The 22,234-nt window shown below is 41.5% G+C and overlaps 1 protein-coding gene across 5 annotated transcripts in view; it reads right to left on the bottom strand.

Annotated features, from left to right (window-relative positions):
- Window positions 1–5,935: 5,935 nt before the first annotated feature.
- The window catches only part of KIZ (kizuna centrosomal protein), a 164,543-nt gene continuing 148,244 nt past the window's right edge, over window positions 5,936–22,234 (bottom strand). For 2 of the 5 annotated variants that reach the window (XM_024559485.4, XM_024559484.4), the window contains exons 12-13: window positions 8,116–8,159; window positions 5,936–6,112 (exon numbers count right to left, since the gene is read on the bottom strand). In XM_024559485.4, the coding sequence (XP_024415253.2) occupies window positions 6,009–6,112; window positions 8,116–8,159 (148 nt within the window). In that variant the 3' untranslated portion in view covers window positions 5,936–6,008. The remainder of the gene's footprint in view (window positions 6,113–8,115; window positions 8,160–22,234) is intronic. The other 3 variants (XM_024559483.4, XM_045194730.3, XM_024559486.4) reach the window with 2 other exon arrangements.

Raw genomic sequence — 22,234 nt, 5'->3', positions numbered from 1 at the left:
TGCTCAGCTATTAGCTGGCTTTCAGTCACTTCCCCTGCTACCCAGAAGCAAATTGGGCCCTTCTGGTGCTGATTCCTGGGTGGGTGGGCCTGTGTACATTCTAGGACTCTGAGTCTCTCCAACAAACTCTCCTGTGAGGATGGAAGTTTCTCCTGCCACCGCAACCCCCATGGGTTTTTTACTACCAGAGGATTGGAGGCTTTATATTCCTGCTCTGGGACCCTGGGTTGTGTGATCTGTCTTGCTCTCCAGTTGTTCTTCCTGGTTATCCCCACACAAATGTGGGACTGCCAGGTCCACCAGCCGCTGCCTTGCCGCATGTGTCCTCTCCACCCCGGCTGCCCATCTCTGCCCCTCCTACCAGTCTGGAAGAATGTTTCTTCTTTAACTCCTTGGTTGTCAGACTTCCATACAGTTCAATTTTCTGGCAGTTCTGGGTTTTGTTTTTTTTTTTTTTTAATTTGTTGTTGTTTTTTTTTGGTTGTGCAAGGAGGCAAAGTGTATCTAACTATGCCTCCATCTTGGCTGGAGGTCTTCTGGAGTATTTTCTAAGTGAACAATAATCCATTGTCACTTTGAATGCTGTAAGGAAGTCCAAACCTAGGGATTATTAAGTAGAAGTTTTGCTACCTCAGTTGCCTTCTCAGTTCCAGTGTGGTATGCCTCTATCCATCCAGGAAAGGCATCTACAAAACCTAATAGAGATTTAAAGTTTCCTATGGTTTTAGGCATTAGTGTAAAGTCAACTTGACCATCCTCGAATAGGCATATCCCATTATATTGTCCGCCCTTTCTTGTTGGGGCATGTTCTCTCATGGGATTGTTTTTGGCGTATATCTAACAGACTTGGATAATGTTCTGAGTGGTCCTTTGTAAATGAGGGCCTTCAAATGTGATCTAAGAAGGTCTGTTAAAGCATCCCTTCCATTATGGGTCCCTTCTTGTGTCCCTGCCCACCTTTCTGTCTGGGAGAAAGCTGTCCCCAGCTCTCACCTTAATACCAGACACTTCAGTTTCTCCCTGTTTGGTGCCTTTCAAGCTGCTACCCCAGTGCTAGAGCTCAATGGGAGTGACTCTGAGTATATCCGTGTGTGAGTTTAAGAGGAACTGCCTGGCACTCCAGAATTTTGTTCCACCAACTCAATCCCTGCTGTTTTTTGGAGCCAGAAATTATGGGGACTTATCTTCCTGGTAGTGGAAACTTAGGCTGGGGTTCCTGGTGTGGGACTGGGACTCCTTGCTCCCAAGATATCCCTCCTGAATTTTTATCCACCAACATGGATGTGGGACCAGCCCGTTCTGCATCTGCACCCCTCCTACCAATCTGGATGGATGTGGTTTCTTTAATTCCATAGTTGCCAGAATTCCATTCAACTCAATTTGTGATATATCTGAGTGATGGTTCTATATTTTAGTCTTAATATTGGTGTGGTTGTTCAAGGAGGCAAGCCTTATTTACCTATGCTGCCATCTTCCCCCCACATCATTTTTAAGAAAACAGTAGCCTGCTTTAATTTTTTTGTTTCCTGGCCATGGTAAACTTTATGTCTACCAGCTGGGAGGATTTCATTCCCAATGCCACATCTTAACTTAGAGCTTCCTTCTGGGTATCACTTTTCCCAATAAAAGTCATATTAACCTTTTGGACATTTTCTGGTGCCTGTAGGTCAGTATCAGTGTGCTTTTGATAGGCCTGATAGATCCCTTCTAAAAATTCAGAAGGATCTTCCTTTGGTTTCTATTGAATAGCCTATATTACATTCAGGTTATTTTTTAGGCACCCTTTCTTAAGCCATTCTGATATGCATCTTTTGGAAGTCTAGGAAGGCTAGGTCTGCACTATTTGGGTCTTAGTTGAGCTCTGTTAAAGGTATTGTACTGGATGTGTCAGGACTCCCAATGTGATTCTTCTTATGCAGGTAATGAGCTTCTTAAAAAAAAATTATTTATTTTTGGAGAGAAGAAGGGAGGGAGAGAGGGAGAGAAACATCAATGTGTGGTTGCTTCTCATGCACCCCCTGCTGGTGACCTGGCCCACAGTCCAGGCATGTGCCCTGCCTAAGAATCAAACCAGGGACCCTTTGGTTCACAGGCCGGTGCTCAGTTCACTGAACCACACCAGCCAGGGTGGCAATGGGCTTCTTTATTAGCCTTACTTATAGTTAGCCGCCTTTCATCTGCCATAAGCAGGATGTTGTTAAGGAGAGATTGTGTGTCTGCCCAGTTTGGATGGTGAATGGCAAAAATGGAGGTGATAAGATCTGCCATTTTCTCAGGATCCTCCCTATATGATGGTTTGGAATTCTTCCAATTCAGTAAGTCTGAAGTGGAAAATGGAGTATGGGCCTGGTAATGGCCAATGGGCTGGACTTCCTGGTTTGTTCTGCCTATAGGATATTGCCTTAAAGGGAATTGTCCTGCTCTAGATAGGAGTGCTCCCTGGCCAAATTGGGTGCCCTTATCAGGTCAATGGGTATATCATTCCTTCATCATACAGGGGTGGGACTGTTAAGCCTCTGGGCTCTATTTCAGGGGTATCTAGCAGCAGGGGTGGTGGTGGTGGAAATCTTCCTGCTGCTAATCCTGTGTTCCCAAGGTTCAGGGCATTGATGAGGCTCATCTCATTTTTCTTTTCTTCTTGTGTTTTACTATCAGGGAGGAGTTTTGAAGCCATTTTCCTTCTCCACTTCATTAGGTTGTTCTCTTTCTTTGCCAAATCCTTATTATGTAAAGACATAGATGCCTGGACATAAGGAATTTTGGCTCATTTCCCTGACCATTGGCACAACAATGCCAACTGTATGATGGTGTATTAATTTAGGGAATAATTTAGGGGCCATTTCCTTCTATAGTCTACACATAGGCCAAAGACTGTTACAACAAAGAACCAATTCCTCCTTAGTCATGGGTCATATCTGTACATGGACTAATCTGCTGAAATTTGACCCACTGGGCTCCTTTCAGGGGTAAAATAGAACAACCCATGATGGCACAAAAGTACCAACTCAAAACCATAATCACAGAAAGACCCTAAAGTGAGAACACATGAACAAAACTTGAACCCATAAATCCATTAGTCCAAACAAGTGCTTACAAGCAGTTTCTTTATCTCTTGCCAACCAGTATTACAAGTGATTCTGACTAGACCCAAATGGCACAAAGCCCAAGTAGTATGGATAGCCTGCCAACTGGTACTACAGATAGTTCTGACTGGACCCAAGTGGCACAAAGCTCAAGTGGCATGAAGCCCAAGCAGCAGAGACAAACACTCTGAGTGTGCATGCTGGTTCCACTTACCCAGTATTGGGGTCCGTCTACTCCACAGAAACCTGCTTTCTTTCACCAACCAAGTGTTTCAGGCAGCTGACACCTTGAGCAGGAGTGCGGAAAAATTTCCTGAGAAAAGCTCTTGGCAGCTGCTGAGAAGTCCCCACAGTCCTGCTCCTGGGGTTAGCCTGCTACAGGCAGCTGGGACCCCAGCCTGGGCCTTCCAGGTCTTATCAAGGTCCACTTTGCCCTGACAGAGTTGCTAACAACTGTTACCAAAAATGCAGGTTTGGCTGCCTGACACTACAATACCCACATGTGTGAGACAGGTGCTGTTGCAAAAGGAAACATGTTTATTCAGGTGTTGCAACCTGGAAGAATAGTGGACTCCCATCTTAAAGACCATCTTTCCTTCCTGCTCAAGCCTGTGGTTCTTATAGGGATAGGGAGCGGGGAGCTTTTTTTTTCCTACCCAATTATCTTGCTAGCCTTTCTGTGCCTGGGCCCTATTCATCTTTCTAGCTTTTGGCCTGCTTGGGCCCAATCCATTCATCTTTCTAGTTTTTGGTGTGCTCCGTATAAGAACCTCCCCCTGTACCATACTGGCCAATGTGGAGACTCGCCAATGCTCCCTGTCTACAGTGTCAGGGTCAGTGGGGATGGGGTTGCTGCAGGACCTGTTGTCAGGAATCCTAGAGGTGCCACAGCCCTCACCCCGCCTCCTGATGCTGGATAAGGTGCCTGCAGATACACAGGATCCGGTTGGTGTCCACAAGGCACCCCTGGGTCCAGGCATGCCCACATCCTCTGCATAGCCCCCACACAGCCTGTTCCTCCGATACAGCTAGTGAGACCCAGGCTCACCCTGCTGTGGGCTGCCTGTGCTCTGTCTGTGGTAACACTAGCAAAATGTTACAGACAGCACCAAATGTAGGCTTTTTTCTGGACCATCATCAGTACACATGACAAATGACCTCTAATAAAAAGGTGTTCAGATATAGGATTCTATATTCCATTAGCATCACTGACAAATATCTAGTTAGTGTCCTGGCTGAAGGGTCTGTTTCCCCGCCCCCCCCCAGTAAGTATAAGTCTTTTAAACCTGGTAAGATTTACAAGGGGAAGGGTTGAAGTAGGGGAGGGAGGTGGGTTTGGCTGGCGTGGGGTGGAGGGATGGGGACAAAATGCAGACAACTGTAATTGAATAACAATAAAAAAAAAACCTGGTAAGATTTAGAATTGAATTAGAGATGTCTGAGAAAAAATTTTATATGCATAGACAAAATCTTTTTTTTTTCAAAATAAGATTACTGTTCTTTAATCATTTCATATCACATTTAATTTTCTTTTTTTTGTAGACATAGAAACTTTATTCCAACATTTATATGGAAATTCACAGGCCCTAGCATAGGTAAATATATATACTTTTAATTTGTATTCAATTACAGTTGTCTTCATTTTCTCCCCATCCCTCCACCCCACCCCAGCCAAACCCACCTCCCTCCCCCATCTCTACCCTCCTCCTTGATTTTGGAAAGCCAGACTGCTTTCCAAAGTTGCTGCACCAGTTAACATCTCTACCAGCAGTGTATGTGTGGATTTTTCCATATCTTCATGAACACTTGTATTACCTCTGTTTTTGATTCTAGCCATCCCAGTGGGTATAAAGATACCTAGTAGTATCTCACTGTGGTTTGATTTGCATTTCTCTGATGCCTAATAATGTCAAGCATCTTTTCATTTGCCTCTTAGCCATCTCTGTATCATCTTTGAAGCAATGCCTATTCAGAACCTTACTCATTTTCAAATTGAGTTTTTTGCCATTTTATTACTATTTATGAGTTCTTTATATATTCTGGATAAAAATCTCTTTGATTTGCATAAAAATATGATTTGCAAATATTTTCTCCCATTCTTTTCACTTTATTGATGGTGTCATTTGTAGTAACTAAGTTTTAATTTTGTGTAAGTCCAATTTATTGAGTTTTCTCTGTTGTTATTGCTTTTGGTGTCATATCTAAGAAACCATCATCTAATGCAAGGTCACAAAGATTTATATCTATGTTTTCTTCTAAGAGTTTTATACTCTTACATTTAGGTCCTTGATCCAGTTTGAGTTAATTTTTGTATGCAGTGTGAGGCAGGGATCCAACTTCATTCCCTCTCATAAAAATGTCCTGCTGTCCCAGCATCATTTATTGAAAAGACCATACTTTCCTCCTTGAATGGTCTTGGCACCACTATTGAAAATTAACTGACCGTAAATGTGAAGATTAGTCTTTGCATTACCAATTCTAGATTATCTATAAATCAATATTTCATTGATCTATATATCTGTGCCAGTACCACACAGTCTTAATTACTGCAGTTTTTAGCAAGTTTCAAAGTTGGGACATGTGAGTACTTCAACTTTGTTTTTATTTTTCAAAATTATTTTGGCAATTCTGGGCCCCTTGAATTTCTATATGAATTTTTTAGGATCAGCTCATCAATTTCTACAAAGAAAACAATTTGAATTTTGATGGACATTGCACTCATCACTTTGCTTTTTGATAACACTGGAAAATGAATATACTAGTTCATAATTATGTCATAAAATTTCACTGGAATAACAATAGAGTCCCAAGTTTTCATATTAAACAATTAGAAAACTTAAAAGGGTATGTTTATTGTGGAAATCACATATGAAGACAGGGTTTCAATTTCTTTACAGACTTTATTTCAGCAACTGTTACAGCTTATTAGTCATAAAAATCATCAAAATCATCAGTGGATGTGTTATGGTTTCTAGGACGTAGAGCAGCTTCAATTTCTGAGTTACTGTCATCAGACTCACTCCAGAAGGCTAGAAGAGAAAACCAGACAGCTATTTAATATCTCTGTACTCTGATTAGCCCATTTTAATCAGCTGGACAGGTTAATTGGAGCACTAGTCTGCAAAAGGCATACTAGGGACACCATGGGATGTACCTGAGCAGATATACCTGGAATGCATGTCAGTACTGCACAAATTTACATATTTCACAATGTGTTCTATATATTGTTATGGAAAACACTTTTCAGAATAGTTTCTTTTCCCCTCTGTTATGTCCAACTATTTACTGTAGGATTGGGATTAAAATCAGGATTAACACAGAAGCAGAGTTATCTGGGTGTTTTGTCAGGTCTGATATCACCTCATTTAACTGCCTCTCTACCTTGATCTCCCTCTGTTCAGAGAGCAGAGAGGAAAAGGGAAGACATGGTGGAGGAATAGTAGTGAGGTTTACACTGACACAAAAGTTTGGTTTGCATGTGGTTTATTTGGGAGGTAATCCTGAGAATGATGGAGGTTGGGGGACTGGGAAAGTGACACAGGGAAGAGAGGAATCCACAGAGGGTGCTGATGAGGAGGGCTTGCAGTGGTGATACCTGGGGCTCAGTCCTGCAGGGGGCCCTCTGAGAGACTGCAGAACTCTCTTCAAATTATCCCAAAGAAGAATAAGGAAGTGAGGTTATTTATCCACCAATTCCCACCCCTCATATTGGATGAGGGTTGTTCTCAACCAGAGTATCAACTCCCTGGCATTTTGGGCTGCCCTGAAAAGGAGCTTTCTCACAGGAGCTTTATCTACTCCTGTGGCCTGATAAAACCCTCAGGTGGACATACACAGCTGTCTGATGTAGAAGGCTAAGGGCATGTCAGTGAACTATGTTGAGGTGACCTCTAAAGTGATCAGATGGGATGTGGTGAGTCATATTGTCTGCTACAGTGACAATCACCATGACTACCAATATCTTCATGGCACAACTCAACAGCTCTCTGATGACTTCCTATATATGACCCCATTTAATCCTTCCACCAACCTAGTAAGATAAGTATTAATGTCTCTGTTTTGCTGATCAAATCGAGGCTGCAAGAGATTAAGTAACTGGCCATAATTGATGTTAGTTGGTGGTCAAGCCAGGAGTCCTACCCGGATTGTCTGACTCAACTCCATGTTCTCAATTACAACTCACTGGAAATGGGTTTAAGGAGACAGGAGTAGAGAGAGCCCAAGCTCAGCAAGCAATATGCCACAGTGTTAGTTTGAAAGGAGGGCTAGATTCTCCTTGTAAGCTGGGTGTTGAAGGATGAATAGGAGCTCCCTAGGCTGAGGAAAAGAAAAAGGAACATTACAGAGAAGGAATAACATAAGCAAACGCACGGAGGTACAAGTGGTATATCTTGAAAAAGCTGATTGTGACTAGACTCAAAGAGGAGAAGATTTTGGGAAGACCTGGGCTGGAGATTAGGGATGGGGCCAGGCCACAAAGGGAGAACATTATAGACTTTATCCTGTAGGTAGTGGGAAGGCATTGGCAATTCTTAACCAGGAAGGTAAGAAGGTTAAATGAGGTTTTAGATGCTGGTGGGCAGGTGGAGGACGTGAAGATTTGAGGAGGGGTTGGATTTGAAGAAACCAGTTGAGTCTCCTGAAAGAGCCCTGTTGCGTCTTCAACAGTGGGTATTTGTGGGGTATTAGCGGTGAGTATGGGGACAGAGGCAAGAAACATTTCAAAGGTAGAATACAATGGTGTTGGTAGTCAATTATATGAGGAGCTCAGGATCCCCTGCATATTCATACTTGCAAATTAAAATGCTACGCGACTGTGATCTACGCCACCCGTGTGTTCTCAGGTCACAGCCCTGTCACTAAAGTTCTCCAATCCCCTCAGAGACAACATCACCCCAGAAAGAGCTGCAGGGCTGCCTTTGTGATCACAGGCATGCTTCACAGCCCTTACACACACAAATAAATGCATGTCACAAAAATTTCCTTTGGTCAAAACACAAAATGAAAATCTGGTCTCACTTATTTCTCTTACCTTTAGATTTTAAGTTGGTAGTTAGTTTCTTTTTGTTTTCCTGCCTGTAATATAAAGAAACAATCTAAGTTCTAAAGAAAAAAGATAACCAGACTAATATTTTTACAATTAGCACTTTAGGGAAGAAGCATGTTATTCACTGAAAGGTCAGAAGATTTACATTTTCTCCCCAACTTTTAGAATGAAAAAGAAGATGGTGGCAGAGTGGAAGAATTTGTCTCACTTCCCCTCCCTGAACCAAACTGAAAATAAAAACAAAAGAGGAGAGCATCCACCCGAAATAAACAACTGCAGACTACCTGAAGAGGAGACACTTAACCAACGATGGGTAGAAACCTGAGACAGATAGAAAGGGCATGGACATGAAAGGAGCTGGCACTGCTCTCAGGGCAGCAGGCCGAGTATGCAGCAGGCTGTGGGAGCTTCTCCCTGAGAGGAGGGAAGCCTGGACCCCAGACCAGACTCCCAAGAACTAGTGCTGGGACCACCTGCTCAAGCAGCATCCAGTGGTGAAAGGCCACAGGGCTTTTTCCTGCCAGAGAGACAAAGTCCACTGGAGACAAAGCCATTTTTCTTCTTCTTTTTTCCCCTTTATTTTCTAAGGGGCCAAGGCACAGGTTGTATGTCCATAGCAACTCACCTTGGGCTCAGGCAAAGGGAGGTCAGAACAGTCTGGAGTCATAGGAAGAAAGTCTGGTAGGAAGAGAGGCTTGGGGAAGAGGCATGGGGGAATAGCTGCTGGGTTCCTGGTACTAGGACACACCTCCATACCACAACAGCCATTTTTCTTGAGAAGAGCAAGCCCTTCCCAGGAGAAAAACAATTACCTTACACTGTGGGCAACTGCTCACCCCATCCCCTGGAGCCCTCCTAGCCCAATCCTCTGGAATCCTGCTCACCTAACCCTGCATCCTTTTTAAAAAATTCTTTTTCTTTTTCTTTTTTCTTTCTTACTATCCCCCAACCTGCCTCTTATTCCCTCCTGAGAAGATAGCAACACAGGCTCACTCAGGAATACTAGACTGGCTTTAGAGCATGGCCATTCCATGCACTTTCCCAGGAACCAGAAGGATGCTTCCCCATCATGAGAGCACCTAGGAATGCCCTCCTGTTTTCTGGCAGACCTGAACTCTGGGTCCTGGTGGCCCCACCAACTCTCTTACTGGGGCTTTGACTTAACAAGTTCAGGGAAATAATCCTGGACAGACTCAGACAGGTGACATGTGGTGTGGAGATGAGGGACCACACTGATCACCTTCACTGAAGTCTGAATGGCACCTCCCATGGGAGATCCAGAGGTCCCATCCTCCCAGTTCCACCAGAAGCCCTCTCAGAAACAGGTCAGTGGCTAGACTAAGGCTAATGGCAGGACTGCAGGCAGAGGCAGGTGGAAGAGGTTCTGTGCTGCCTTCAGCCATTAATTGAGCTACCCCTGTGCTGATAAAAAGCCAGCCCCACTGAGGAGTGAGGCCCATCCTGGAGGCAGCCAAGCCTGAAGGAGACAGCTACAAACCATGGATCACTTGTAGTTTGAACAGGCTGCCTACAGCTAGACATGGACAGCATCTGACATTGGCTTATACCAGCCTCAGACATCAGAATTGTATCCAGAGGGAGAACCCAGCAGGCAACCCCTAAACTGCTGAGATGAGTTCCACTTCATTCTTATTCCTCATTTTCATTTTTTCTTTCACACAGCTTTTCATAACATTATCTTTTTCAAATTTTTCTTCATTTTTCACATTTTTTTCAAAAGTCATGTTTTATTCTCCCTTTTTCTTACTCCATTTTGCTTTTTTCCTTCATTCTCTTTTTTTTTTAATTTAATTTTTTCCTTTTCTTTTACCTTTTGTGGTAATTCTGTGCTCCTATTCCTTACTCTTACTGTTTCTCTTCTCTCTGTCCTCTCATAATCATATTCTTTCCTATCATCATCTTATATCCTTTTATTCTTATAATATTCTTGTTCTCTTCCCATCATTATTATTCTTTGTACTTTTATAGTTGATTGTGCAGTTGTTGTTAGGGATCATTTCTGATTGTGTGTGTTTTGTTTTCTGTGTTGTTTTGCTATGTTCTGTCAGTACCTGTACAACAGCATAAAAGACATGGTGGGGTATGAGCCTCTCAGTCAGGAGAGGAGAACCCCACCAATGAAGGGGCCAAAAACAATCCCAAATACAACAGAGAGCCACATAAACACATAAGGGACATTCCTAAAGCATACAGATCAGTAGATCAAGACTACACCACTGAGTCCCACAGGATGCCTACCACATAAGGCCACCCCATGAAGATGAGTCAAAGAAATCTATCTAATACATTTAAAAAAATGAGCAAAATGGGGAGACAAAGAACACCCCCCAAAAAAGGAGAGGAGGATCCCCAGGAAAGAGCTAAATGAAATTGAGGCAGACAGTTTATCAACATAGAGTTCAAAGTAATGGTTATAAGAATACTCAAGGAACTTAGTGTGAGCTACATCAACATGATAAAGGACATGGAAACCACAAATAAGAACAACTTGGAAATGAAGAACACACTAGAAGGAATTCAAAGCAGACCAGATGAAAGAGAGGATCAAATCAGTAATTTGAAAGACAAGGTAGAATAAAAACACCCAAGCAAAGCATCAAAAAGAAAAAAGACTTCAAAATAACAAGAATGGTTTTAGGGAGCTGTGAAACAAAATGAAATATAACAGTATCACATCATAGGGGTACCAGAGAAGAAAGTGAGCAAGGGTTAGAAAACCTGTTTGAAGAAATAATGACAAAATTTCCCTAACCTGGTCCAGGAAAAAGGCACACAATTTTAGGAAGCACAGAGTGTTCCAATCAGGAGGAACCCAAAGAGACCTACACCAATGAACATAATTAAAGTGGCAACATTAAGGACAAAGAGAATTTTTTAAAATATTTTATTTATTTATGTTTAGAGAAAGGAGAATGGAATGGGAAAGAGAGGGAGATAAACATCAATGTGAGAGAGAAGCATCAACTGGTTGCTTCTCACATTCCCCCAACTGGGGTCCTGGCCCACAACCCAGGCATGTATCCTGACTGGGAATCGAACTGGTGACCTTTTGGTTTGCAGGCTGTCATTCAATCCACTAAGCCACATCATCCAGGGCTAAAGAGAGAATTTTAAAGGCAGTAGGAGAGAAACAGTTATCTACAATGGAGCTCCAATAAGACTGTCAGCTGATTTCTCAACACAAACACTTCAGGCCAGGAGTGACTGGCATGAAGAATTCAAAGTAATGAAAAGCAAGTGTCTACAAGCACAGTTACTTTATCCAGCAAGGCTATCATTTAAAATTGAAGGCCAAATAAAAAGCATGTTATTAAATAATGAATGGATCGATTAGATCAAGGAAGAAATAAAAAAGTACTTGGAAACTAATGAAAATGAATACACATCAACCCAAAACCTATGCGAAACAGTGACAGCAGTCCTGAAAGAGAAGTTCATAGCATTACAGGCATACCTCAAGAAGAAAGTGAATTCTGGTCAAGATAGAGGTGTAGGTAAACATGGTTGCCTCCTCACACAACTACAGCAAAAATTACAACTAGACTACAAAATGCATATCACCTAGAACTGTCAGAAAATTGAGCTGTCTGGAAGTCTGACAACCAAGGATTAAAGAAGCCACATTCATCCAAACAGGTAGGAGGTATGCAGACACAAAGAAGCATGGAGGGGTCTGGAGAGGTGGGGAGTGGTGGAGAGGCATGGAGAAGTACAGAGGCACGGAGAATGTGGAGATAGAAAGTAGTGCTGAGAGATGTGGAGACGCAGGAAGGGCAGTCACACATCCATGTGTAGTCAACAAAAATTAGGAGGGATACCTCAGAGCAAGAGATCCCAGCCAAAGACCAGGCCACCAAGCCCAGAGTTCCAGCACCAGGAAGGTAAGTCTGCATTACTTCTGGCTATAAAAACTGGGGGAGGAGGAGTTGTGGTGGCAAAAGAAACAGTGGGATTCTTGAGAGACTCCTTTTAAAGGCCCTACAACAGACTAAGGACTCATGCAGACTCACCCCATCTGGGACTCTGTACCAGGCAATAGCAATAAGGGCACCAGTAGCATATGGGGAGAAATTGAAGTGACTGGCAACAGGGTGAGTGCCAGAAGACAGCTTCCCCCCAGGCAAAACTCCAGAGGCCAGGCAGTGGCACTGTTCCCTCTCCAAGTCCTCCTCCACACAGAATCAAGGAGCCCTGTCCTGGCAACTCCCTAAGGCTCCATCCCATACAACTTACAGTTATGCTTTTCTACCATAGGCCACACTACTAAGACAGGGAGTCAAAGCAGATCTACCTAGTACACAGAAACAAAAAGAGGGAGGCTGCCAAAATGAGGAGACAAAGAAATACGGCCTAAATGAAAGAGCAGAACAAAACTCCAGAAAAAGAATTAAACAAAATACAGATAAGCAACCTATCAGGTACAGAGTTCAAAACACTGGTTATCAGGATGTTCAAGGAACTCATTGGGTAATTTAACAGCATATAAAACACCCAGACAGAAATGATGATTACATTAAGTGAAATAAAGAAAAATCTATAGGGAACCAGCAATGGAGAGGATGAAGCTGAGAATCAAGTCAACTATTTGGAACATAAGGAAGAGAAAAGCACTCAATCAGAACAGCAAGAAGAAAAAAATTAAACAAAAAAAACAAGGATAGGCTAAGGATCCTCTAGGACATCTTTAAACATGCCAACATCTGAATCATAGGGGTGCCAAAAGGAGAAAAAGAAGAGCAAGAAATTGAAAACTTACTTGAAAAAATAATGAAAGAAAACTTCCCTAATTTGGTGAATGAACCATACAAGTGAAGTAGGCACAGAGAGTCCCAAACAAGATGGACCCAAAGAGGACCACACCAAGAGAAGTCATAATTAAAATGCCAAAGGTTAAAGATAAAGAGAGAATCTTAAAACCAGCCAAAGAAAAGCAGAGAGTTACCTATGAAGGCATTCCCATAAGACTGTCAGCTAATTTTTGAAAAGAAACTTTGCAGGCTGGAAGGGACTGACAAGTATTTAAAGTGATGAAAAGCAAGGACCTACAACATAGATTACTCTATCCAGTGAAGCTATCATTTAGAGTTGAAGGGAAGATAAAGTGCTTCCCAGACAAGGTAAAACTAAAGGAGTTCATCATCACCAAGCCATTATTATATGAAATGCTAATGAGAATTATATATAAAAAAGAAAATCAAAACTATGAATATTAAAAAACAAAAATTCACAACTATCAATAATTGAGTCTAAGTAACAAACTAAGCAAATAAGCAGAACAGGAACTGACTCACAGAAATGGAGATCACATGGAGGGTTATCAGTGGGGAGGGGGAGGGAAGAGAATGGGAGAAAAAATACAGGGAATAAGAAGCATAGATGGATTAAAACCCAAAGGAACAGGGTGGACAGATCTTCTGGGTTGGTGAACACGTGGAGGAGCTGGAAGCTCTGGGCTCTTTCCCCATACGTGTCCCTATGCATTCTTCCATTTGGGTGTCCCTGAGTTGTATCCTTTTACAATAAACTGATCAATTCATAAGTAAACAAACAAACAAACAAAAGAAGCATAGATGGTAGGTAGGGATAGACAGGGGGATGTTAGTAACAGTATAGGAAATGGAGTAGCCAAAGAACTTATATGCATGACCCATGGACATGAACTATGAGGGGGATGGATTTCTGGAGGGAATGGGGGTGCGGGGTGGAGAGGGGCAAAGGGTGAAAAATTAGGACAACTGTAATAGCATAATCAATAAAAAATATTTTTAAAAAGAAGATAGAATAACCTCAAATGAACAATCTAACCTTATACCTAAAAGAACTAGAAAAAAGAAACAATAACAAACAAAGCCCAAAGTAAGTAGAAGAAAAGAAATAATCAAGATCAGAGTAGCAATAAATAAGAGTAAGGAATCAAAGACTAACAAACAATTTAAAAGGTCAATGAATCCAGGAGCTGGTTCTTTGAAAAGATAAACAAAATTGATAAACCTTTAACAAGACTCATGAAGAAAAAAAAAGAGGACCCACATTAATAAAATCAGAAATGAAAGAGGGAAAACAACAATGGAAACCACAGAAATACAGAGGATTGTAAAAAAAATATGAAAAACTATATGACATGAAATTGGACACCTTGGATGAAATAGATTAATTTCTAGAATTGTAAAATCTCCCAAAACTGAATCAAGAAGAAGCAGAAAACCTAAATAGACTAGTAACAACTAATGAAATTGAAGCAGTAGTCAAAATCTCCCAGCAAACAAATATCCTGGACCAGATGGCTTCACAGGCAAATTTTACCAAACATTCAAAGAACTAATGTTTCACCTTTCCTATTAAAAAAAATTCAAGAGAGGAAAGGCTGCCACGCTCTTTTTACAAGGTCAGTGTTATCCTAATTCCAAAACCAGGTAAAGGCCCAAGAAAGAAAGAAAACTATAGCCTAATATCCCTGATGAACATTGATGCTAAAATCCTCAAAATATTAGCAAACCTCATCCAGCAATACATTGAAAATATCATACACTATGATGGGATTTATCCCATGGATGTAAGGTTGGCACAATGTTTGCAAATCAATAAATGTGATACATCACATAAACAAAATGAGTGATAAAAATACAATGAGGGGGTTCAAAGATGGCTGCAGAGTATCTGGAAGCTCTGTCCACTTGTTCCCAACCTTGGACCAGTCTTGCAGCCAAACCGCAGAGCAATCAACTTGAAAATCCAGCTGAGAGTGAAAGTGTGAGTGAGTGAGTATGTGTGTGGAGTAGTGTTGGGGGGGTATGTGCAAGTGTAGGAGTGCTTGTCCACTTACAAGAGCAATCAGGGGTGTGCAGCCCAGGTTCCTCTTGCAGAGCCACTGCCACAGCTGCTGCAGCTGCCTCAGCCACCACTCAGCCCAGTTATTCTGGCTGCACAGACTTGGAGCAGGAACCATTTTGTGCAATTTGCAATACCCTCCTCAGGACGAAGCTGGCAGAGCAGCTGTGCCTGGCACCAGGACTTGTTTCTGTGATCTGCACACCTACTGGGCCACACTACACACTCCACCACCATCCAGAGCTAGGGTCCAGTGGACTGCAGTACTTGCCATGGAGGGGGCTATATTTTCCTTTGCCCTGGGCACTGCTGGAACCATGAACAGGACAGAGTCTGACTGAGGATGCTGCAGACAGGTTTGAAACCGGGAACAGAGAAAGTTTGCTGGGGTGGCACTGGTGGCAGAGACCATGGTGGGAACATTGCAGAGGGAGTACTGTGGTCAGAATCCAAGGCTGAGTCTCACTGGAAAGAGCAGTGTGAGCACCCCACCACCATCCACTGTTCTAGTTTTACTATTGGAATCTTCACTTCTCTTCCCTTCCCCACCCCATCAGGATGATAATGAGACTTAAAGGAAGACGATGCACACAGGATATATTCTATTGATTTGGGAGAGAGTGGGAGAGGTGTTGCTGTGAGAAAGAAGAGTTGATAGATGGCCTCCTGTACATGCCCAACTAGGGATCCAAGCCACACCTAGAAGCCCTCTTAAGGCAGAGGCAGACGTGGCAGCAGTTGAGTACCATAGTCAGCCAAATAGAGGAAAGTCCCCATCAACAAATGAGCCAATGAAAAGTCAGGTCCCAAATAAAACAGGAGAGTCCATATAATCCACACAAAAGACATTCCTAGAGCACCCAGATCAGGAGATCAAGGAGTCTGACTGTGGGGGCTCTCTGCTCTGGGGAGAGATGCAAACTGCTGGAGATAAATCCACTACTCTCTTTTTTTTTTTCTTTTTTCATAAGGCAAAATACAGGTTGTATGTTTGCAGCTTCCCATCTTGGGCCCTAATGAAGGGAGGGTGGCACAGACTAGAGTTGCTCAAGGAGAGTCTGGAGTGGGATGCACAGGGAAGTCTTGGGGGAGCAGCTGTGGGATTTTGGGGGCCTGGATATACCTGGGCCAGCCATCTTTCTTGACCCCTCCCAGGGGAAAATCATTTATCTTACCTTGTGGGACACTGCTCCCCTTTCCCTCCGGAAATACCCTTGCTACAACACCTGAAATCTCGTTTGCTCCACTCCGCAAAATTTTTTTCTTTTTTTCAGTTTTACTCTGTCTTGGTAGTTTGTTTTGTTTGTTTGTTTTTTCTTTTCTCTTATCCCATATCTTAACCTTTGCAAAGGAGACAGCAATATAAACAGACTCAGGGATCATCAGAGACTGAAAGTAGGGTGCAGCCAATCAATACACTATCCTGGGAAATACACTAGTATTTCCCTCAGAGGAGAGCCACAGGAAGACCCTCCTGGCATCAGGCAGACCCCAAATCTAGGCTCTGGAAGCTAGCTGCCCCCCCCCCCCCTGCCCCGAGTATAGGGAAATAATCCAGGACAGACTTAGACTACTGGCTTGAGGGAGGGGGATCAAACCCACTGTCTTCCCTGAAGTCTGAAAGTCACCTGCCATGGGAAATCCAGGAATCATAGCCCCGTTTCCAGCAGAAACTCTCTCAGAAATAGGTCTTTGACCAGTATAAGATTGACAGAAGCCAGTAGGCAGGCAGAGGAGGTTCCTGTGGTGACCTGGGACACTTGCTGACACATCCCTGGATGTGGTGCTGATAAAAGCCAGCTTTCAGAGCACCTTGGCCCACCCTAGGAGCAACCAAGCTTGGAGGAATCAGACACAAGCTAGATCACCAGTGGTTTTGAAAAGGTGGTCAAGAGCCAGATGTGGACAGCACCTGTCATTGGCTTACACCAGACACAGACATCAGAGTATATCCAAAGAGAGAAACCAGAAGGCCAGATCCAAACTGTGCTGAGACAAATACACTTGGTTCTTTTCTGATCTTAACTATTTTTTCTTTTTCATAGCCTTTATCTTTAAATCTTTTAAAAACAATTTTGGTGCTCTAATTTTTCTTTCATATCTCCTACTCTTATCGTTGATTACTTCACTGTTCCCTTCTTCTCTCCTTTTGTTATTTTTGTTACTTTTTCTGGTTTTCTTTACCTCATTTTACTCTTTCAATTCAATATGAATAGTAGTTCTCTTCCCTTTCCTCCTCTTATAATCACTTTTCTTTTCTCTTGTCTTCTCATATTCTCTTGCGTTTCCCCCTTTCTCTTCTATTCCATTTCTCTTTCCTCTTTTAATATTATTTACTCTCTTGTTGATATTGCTGTGGGGATCAGGGAGGGGTTGTTTGTTTTGGTGTTATTTTTGCATTATTTTGCTTTGTTCTGCCAGCACCTATACAACAGCATACGACAACTGGTGGAGGTTCAGCCTATTAGCCAGATGGAAGTACGACTAATGATGGGCCAATAGCAATCAGGACCCAAATACAGTGGGAAAGTCCACATAATACACACAGAGAACATTCTTAGAGCATACAGATCAGGAAATCAGACTTCTTGATTAAGAAGTCTGCACCCTGGGGCACACAGGATGCCTAACACAAGGCCACTCCACAAGACAGAGAGTCAAAGCAAATCAATCTAATACATAGAAACAAACACAAACAGACAACAAAAATGGAGAGACAAAGAAACAGCCCCCAAAAGAAAGGAGGAATCTCCAGAAAAAGAGCTAAGAGAAAGTGATGCAAGCATTTTATCAGACATACAGTTCAAATTAATGGTAATAAGGATAACAAGGAACTTAGAACTAAAAGGATCTAAGTGGGACATACATCAACATGAAAAAGGATATAGGAATTTTTAATAAGAACCAGATGGAAATGAAGAATGCAATATCTGAAATTAAGATGTTGCGACTAAAGGAATTAAGAGCAGGCTAGGTGAAGCAGAGTATCAAATCATAGAGCTGGAAGACAAGGTAGGAAAAAAAACCTAATCAGAGCAACAAAATGAAAAAAACTCAAAAGAATGAGAATACTTTAAGGGAGCTTTGGGACAACATGAAATGTAAAAATATTCACATCCTAGGGATACCAGAAGGATAAGAAAAGGAACTAGGGATAGAAAACCTGTTTGAAAAAATAATAACAGAAAACTTCCCTAACTTGGTGAGGGAAAATGTCATACAAGTCCGGGAAACACAGAAGGTCCTAATCAAAATGAACACAAAGAAGCCTACTCCATTTTGCCATTACAATAAAAATGGCAAAATTTATAGACAAAGATCTCTCTTAAAGGCAGCAAGGGAGGAACAGCTAGTAACATACAAGGGAGTTCTGAAAAGGCTAACAGCTGATTCCTCAACAGAAACACTACAAGCCAGAAAGGACTGGCCTGATATATTCCAAGTAATGAAAAGCAAGGACCTGAAACCAAGACTACCTACGCAGCGAGCCTCTCATTTAAAATGGAAGGTGAAATAAAGAGCTTCCCAAACAAAAGAAGGCTAAAAGAGTACATCTCCACCAAGCCAGCACTGCAAGAGATTGTAAAAGGGACTACTTTAGGAAAAGAGAGAGAAAGAGAGACAGAGAGAGGTGGGGGAAACACTGGTACAAAGGCAAAAAATGGCAATGTATAAGTACCTGTCAATAATAAACTTAAATGTAAATGTTCCAATCAAAAGACAGAGGGTTGCAGAATGGATAAGAAAACACAACCTGCATATGTGCTTGTTGGGAACCACCCTGCCTGGTTTCAGAAGCTGTAAATCCCCATGGCTAAGGCTGAGTGATGGGCCTTGGGACCATAAGCCACTAAGGAGACAAAGCTTATCTCCCTGGCAGGGGCACCATCTCTTCCCCCTTTACTTTACCCTGCTTGGCCCCAAGCCTGACCAGTTAGCCAGTGACGGGCAAGATACCTCAAGGGAGGGACGACCTAAGACAGGCATGGTCATGAAGAGGCCCTCAGGGAAGGACTTGGGGGACTATAGAAAAAGGGGGTGATGGACCCTTGCCCCTTGGCTTTGACATAGCCTGAGTCCTCATTCTGTCTGCAAGAAGTCTCCTAATCTCTTGGCTGCCTTACTTCCCCTGCCTGACTTAAGCCTGAAATAATGACAGAGGGTAGTGCAGTCCTGTGCTGGAAAGGGCGGATTCCCCGGAGCGATCAGGCCTAAGAAAGAATACATAAAACCCTGTGAAACCTGCTTTGTTAAGAATGCCCTCAGTTTTCTGATAAGGGTCCATGCATGAAATGAGTTTGTTTCCCAAAGTTTTATAGCCCTTTACCTAACTGACCCTGACCCAGAATAAGCCCTCAGAGTTCTTTGTATGCTTTCTATTGTTTGATCCTTACTGCCTGACAGTGATTGATGAGCTTTACCTGTATTCCTGTACAAATTGAACCCAATAAAAGCCCATTGAGGAAAAGGCTCTTGGCCCTTCTCCTTTGAGAGATCAGCCACCTTTCCTCCCCAAGCAGATCATGCCTTGGTAGACTTATTTTTATCCATGGCAGACAGGGGGCTTTGTGGGCAAAGCTCCCCCACATGTGCTGTCTACAACAGACCAACCTCAGAACAAAAGATATACACAGGCTGAACATGAAGGGATGGAAAAAAATATTCCATACAAATGGACATGAAAAAAAGCGGGGTTAGCAATGCTTATATCAGAAGCCTTAACAAATTCAAGAAAATTGAAATAGACTTAAAATAAAGGCCATAACAAGAGACAAAGAAGGCCACTACATGATACCTAAGGGAGTAGTCCAACAAGAGAATGTAACTCTTGTAAACATATATGCACCCAATATGGGTGCATCTAAGTATATAAAGAAAATATTGGAGGACTTTAAGAAAGATATATACAGCAATACAGTCATTGTAGGGGACTGTCACCAATGAATAGATCTTCCGAGCAAAAAAATCAATAAAATATTGCAGAATTGAATGACATTCTAGGTCAAATGGATATAATTGATATTTATAGAATATTTCACCCCAAAGTAGCAAAATACACATTCTTCTCAAATACACTAGGATCATTCCCAAAGATAGACCACATGGTAGGGCACAAAAGTAGCCTCAACAAATTTAAGAAAATTGAAAATATATCAAACATCTTCTTGGATAACAATGACTTGAAACTGAAGACCAACTTCAAGCAAAAACTCAAAAACATTCAAATACATGGAGGCTAAATAACATGTTATTAAATAATGAATGCAGTAACAGTGAGATCAAGGAAGAAATTAAAGAGTATCTGCAAACAAATGAAATGAGGACCCAACTGAAAACCTATGGGACAGAGTAAAGGCATCCTGATTGGGAAGTTCATAGCAATTCAGGCCTATCTAAAGAAGATAGAAAAATCTCAAATAAACAACCTAATCCTACATTAAAATAACTAGAGGAACAACAACAAACAAAGCCCAAATCAAGCAAAAGGAAGGAAATGAGATCACAGCTTAATTAAATGACATAGAGACTAAAAAACAATTCAAAGGATAATGAAACTAGGAGGTGGTTCTTTGAAAAGATGAACAAAGTTGACAAACTTAACCAGACACATCAAAAGAGAGAGAGAGAGAGAGAGAGAGAGAGAGAGAGAGAGTGAGAGAACCCAAATAAATAAAATCAGAAATGAAAGAGAAGTAACAACAGATACTACAGAAATACAAAGGATTGTAAGAAATTATGAAAAACTACATACCTAGAAATTGGACAACCTGGGCAAAATGAATGAATTTCTAGAAACATACAATGTTCCAAATCTGAATCAGGAAGAAGGAGAAAACCTAAATAGACCAATAACAACTAGTGGAACTGAAGCAATAATCAAAAAACTACTGACACACAAAAGTCCTGGTCCAGATGGCTTCACAGGCAAATTTTATTAAACATTCAAAAAAGAACTAACGCTTCTCTTTCTCAAACTATTTCCAAAAATTCAAGAAGAGGGGGTGCACCCAAACTCTTTTTGTAAGGCCAGTATTATCTTAATCCCCAAACTAGAAAAAGACACGACAAAGAAAGAAAATTAGAGACCAATATCTCTGATGAACACAGATGCTAAAATTCTCAACAAAATTCTAGCAAACCGAATCCAAAAATACATTAAAAAGATCATACACCATGTTCAAGTGGGATTTATTTCAGGGATTCAAGGATGGTACAATATTCACAAATCAGTAAATGTGATATATCACAAACAAAATGAAAGACTAAAATCACATGATTATATCAATGGATGCAGAAAAAGCATTTGATAAAATCTAGCACCCATTTATGATAAAAACACTCAGCAAAATGGGAATAGAGGGAGCATATCTAACATAATAAAGACCATATATGAAAAACCTACTGCTGATATACTCAATGGGCAAAAAATAAAAGCGTTTCCCTTAAGATCAGGAAAAAGACAAGGGTTCCCGCTTTCACCTCTCTTATTTAACATAGTACTGGAGATCCTAGCCATAGCAATCAGATGAGAAGAAGAAATAAAAGGCATCAAAATTGGAAAGGAAGAAGTAAAACTGTCATTTTTTGCAGATGACGTAATAGTGTACACAGAAAACCCTACAGGCTCCACCAGAAAATTACTCAACCTAACAACTGAATTGGGCAAAGTAGTAGGATACAGAATCAATATTCAGAAATCAATGGCACTTTTGTACACCAACAACGAACTACCAGAGAAACTAAGATAACAATCCCATTTACTACTGCAATAAAAAAAATATATATATATATGAGATACCTAGGAATAAATTAAACCAAGGAGGTAAAAGACCTTATTTGAAATAATATAAAACACTGAAGAAAGAAATTGAGAAAGATACAAATAAATGGAATTATATACCCTGTTCTTGGACTGGTAGAATCATGATTAATAATTTGGAACGAAAAGACACCCCCCCAAAAATAGCCACTGCAATCTTGAGAAAGAAGAACAAAGTTGAAGGGGTCACAATACCTGATATAAAACTATGCTACAAGGCCACTGTAATCAAAACAGTCTGGTACTGCATAGAATTCCATTGTTTAAATACACCATTCTATGCAGCAGAGAGAAAGAAGGAGCTTATACCCTTTGCAACAGCATGGATGGAACTGGAGAGCATTATGCTAAGTGAAATAAGCCAGATGGTGAGGGACAAATACCATATGATCTCACTTTTAACTGGAACATAATCAACAAGAGAAAAAAGCAAAC

The sequence above is a fragment of the Desmodus rotundus genome, chromosome 6, assembly GCF_022682495.2.
Source record: "Desmodus rotundus isolate HL8 chromosome 6, HLdesRot8A.1, whole genome shotgun sequence".
Lineage (NCBI taxonomy): Eukaryota > Metazoa > Chordata > Mammalia > Chiroptera > Phyllostomidae > Desmodus > Desmodus rotundus.
This window is presented reverse-complemented; position numbering and strand designations above follow the sequence as displayed.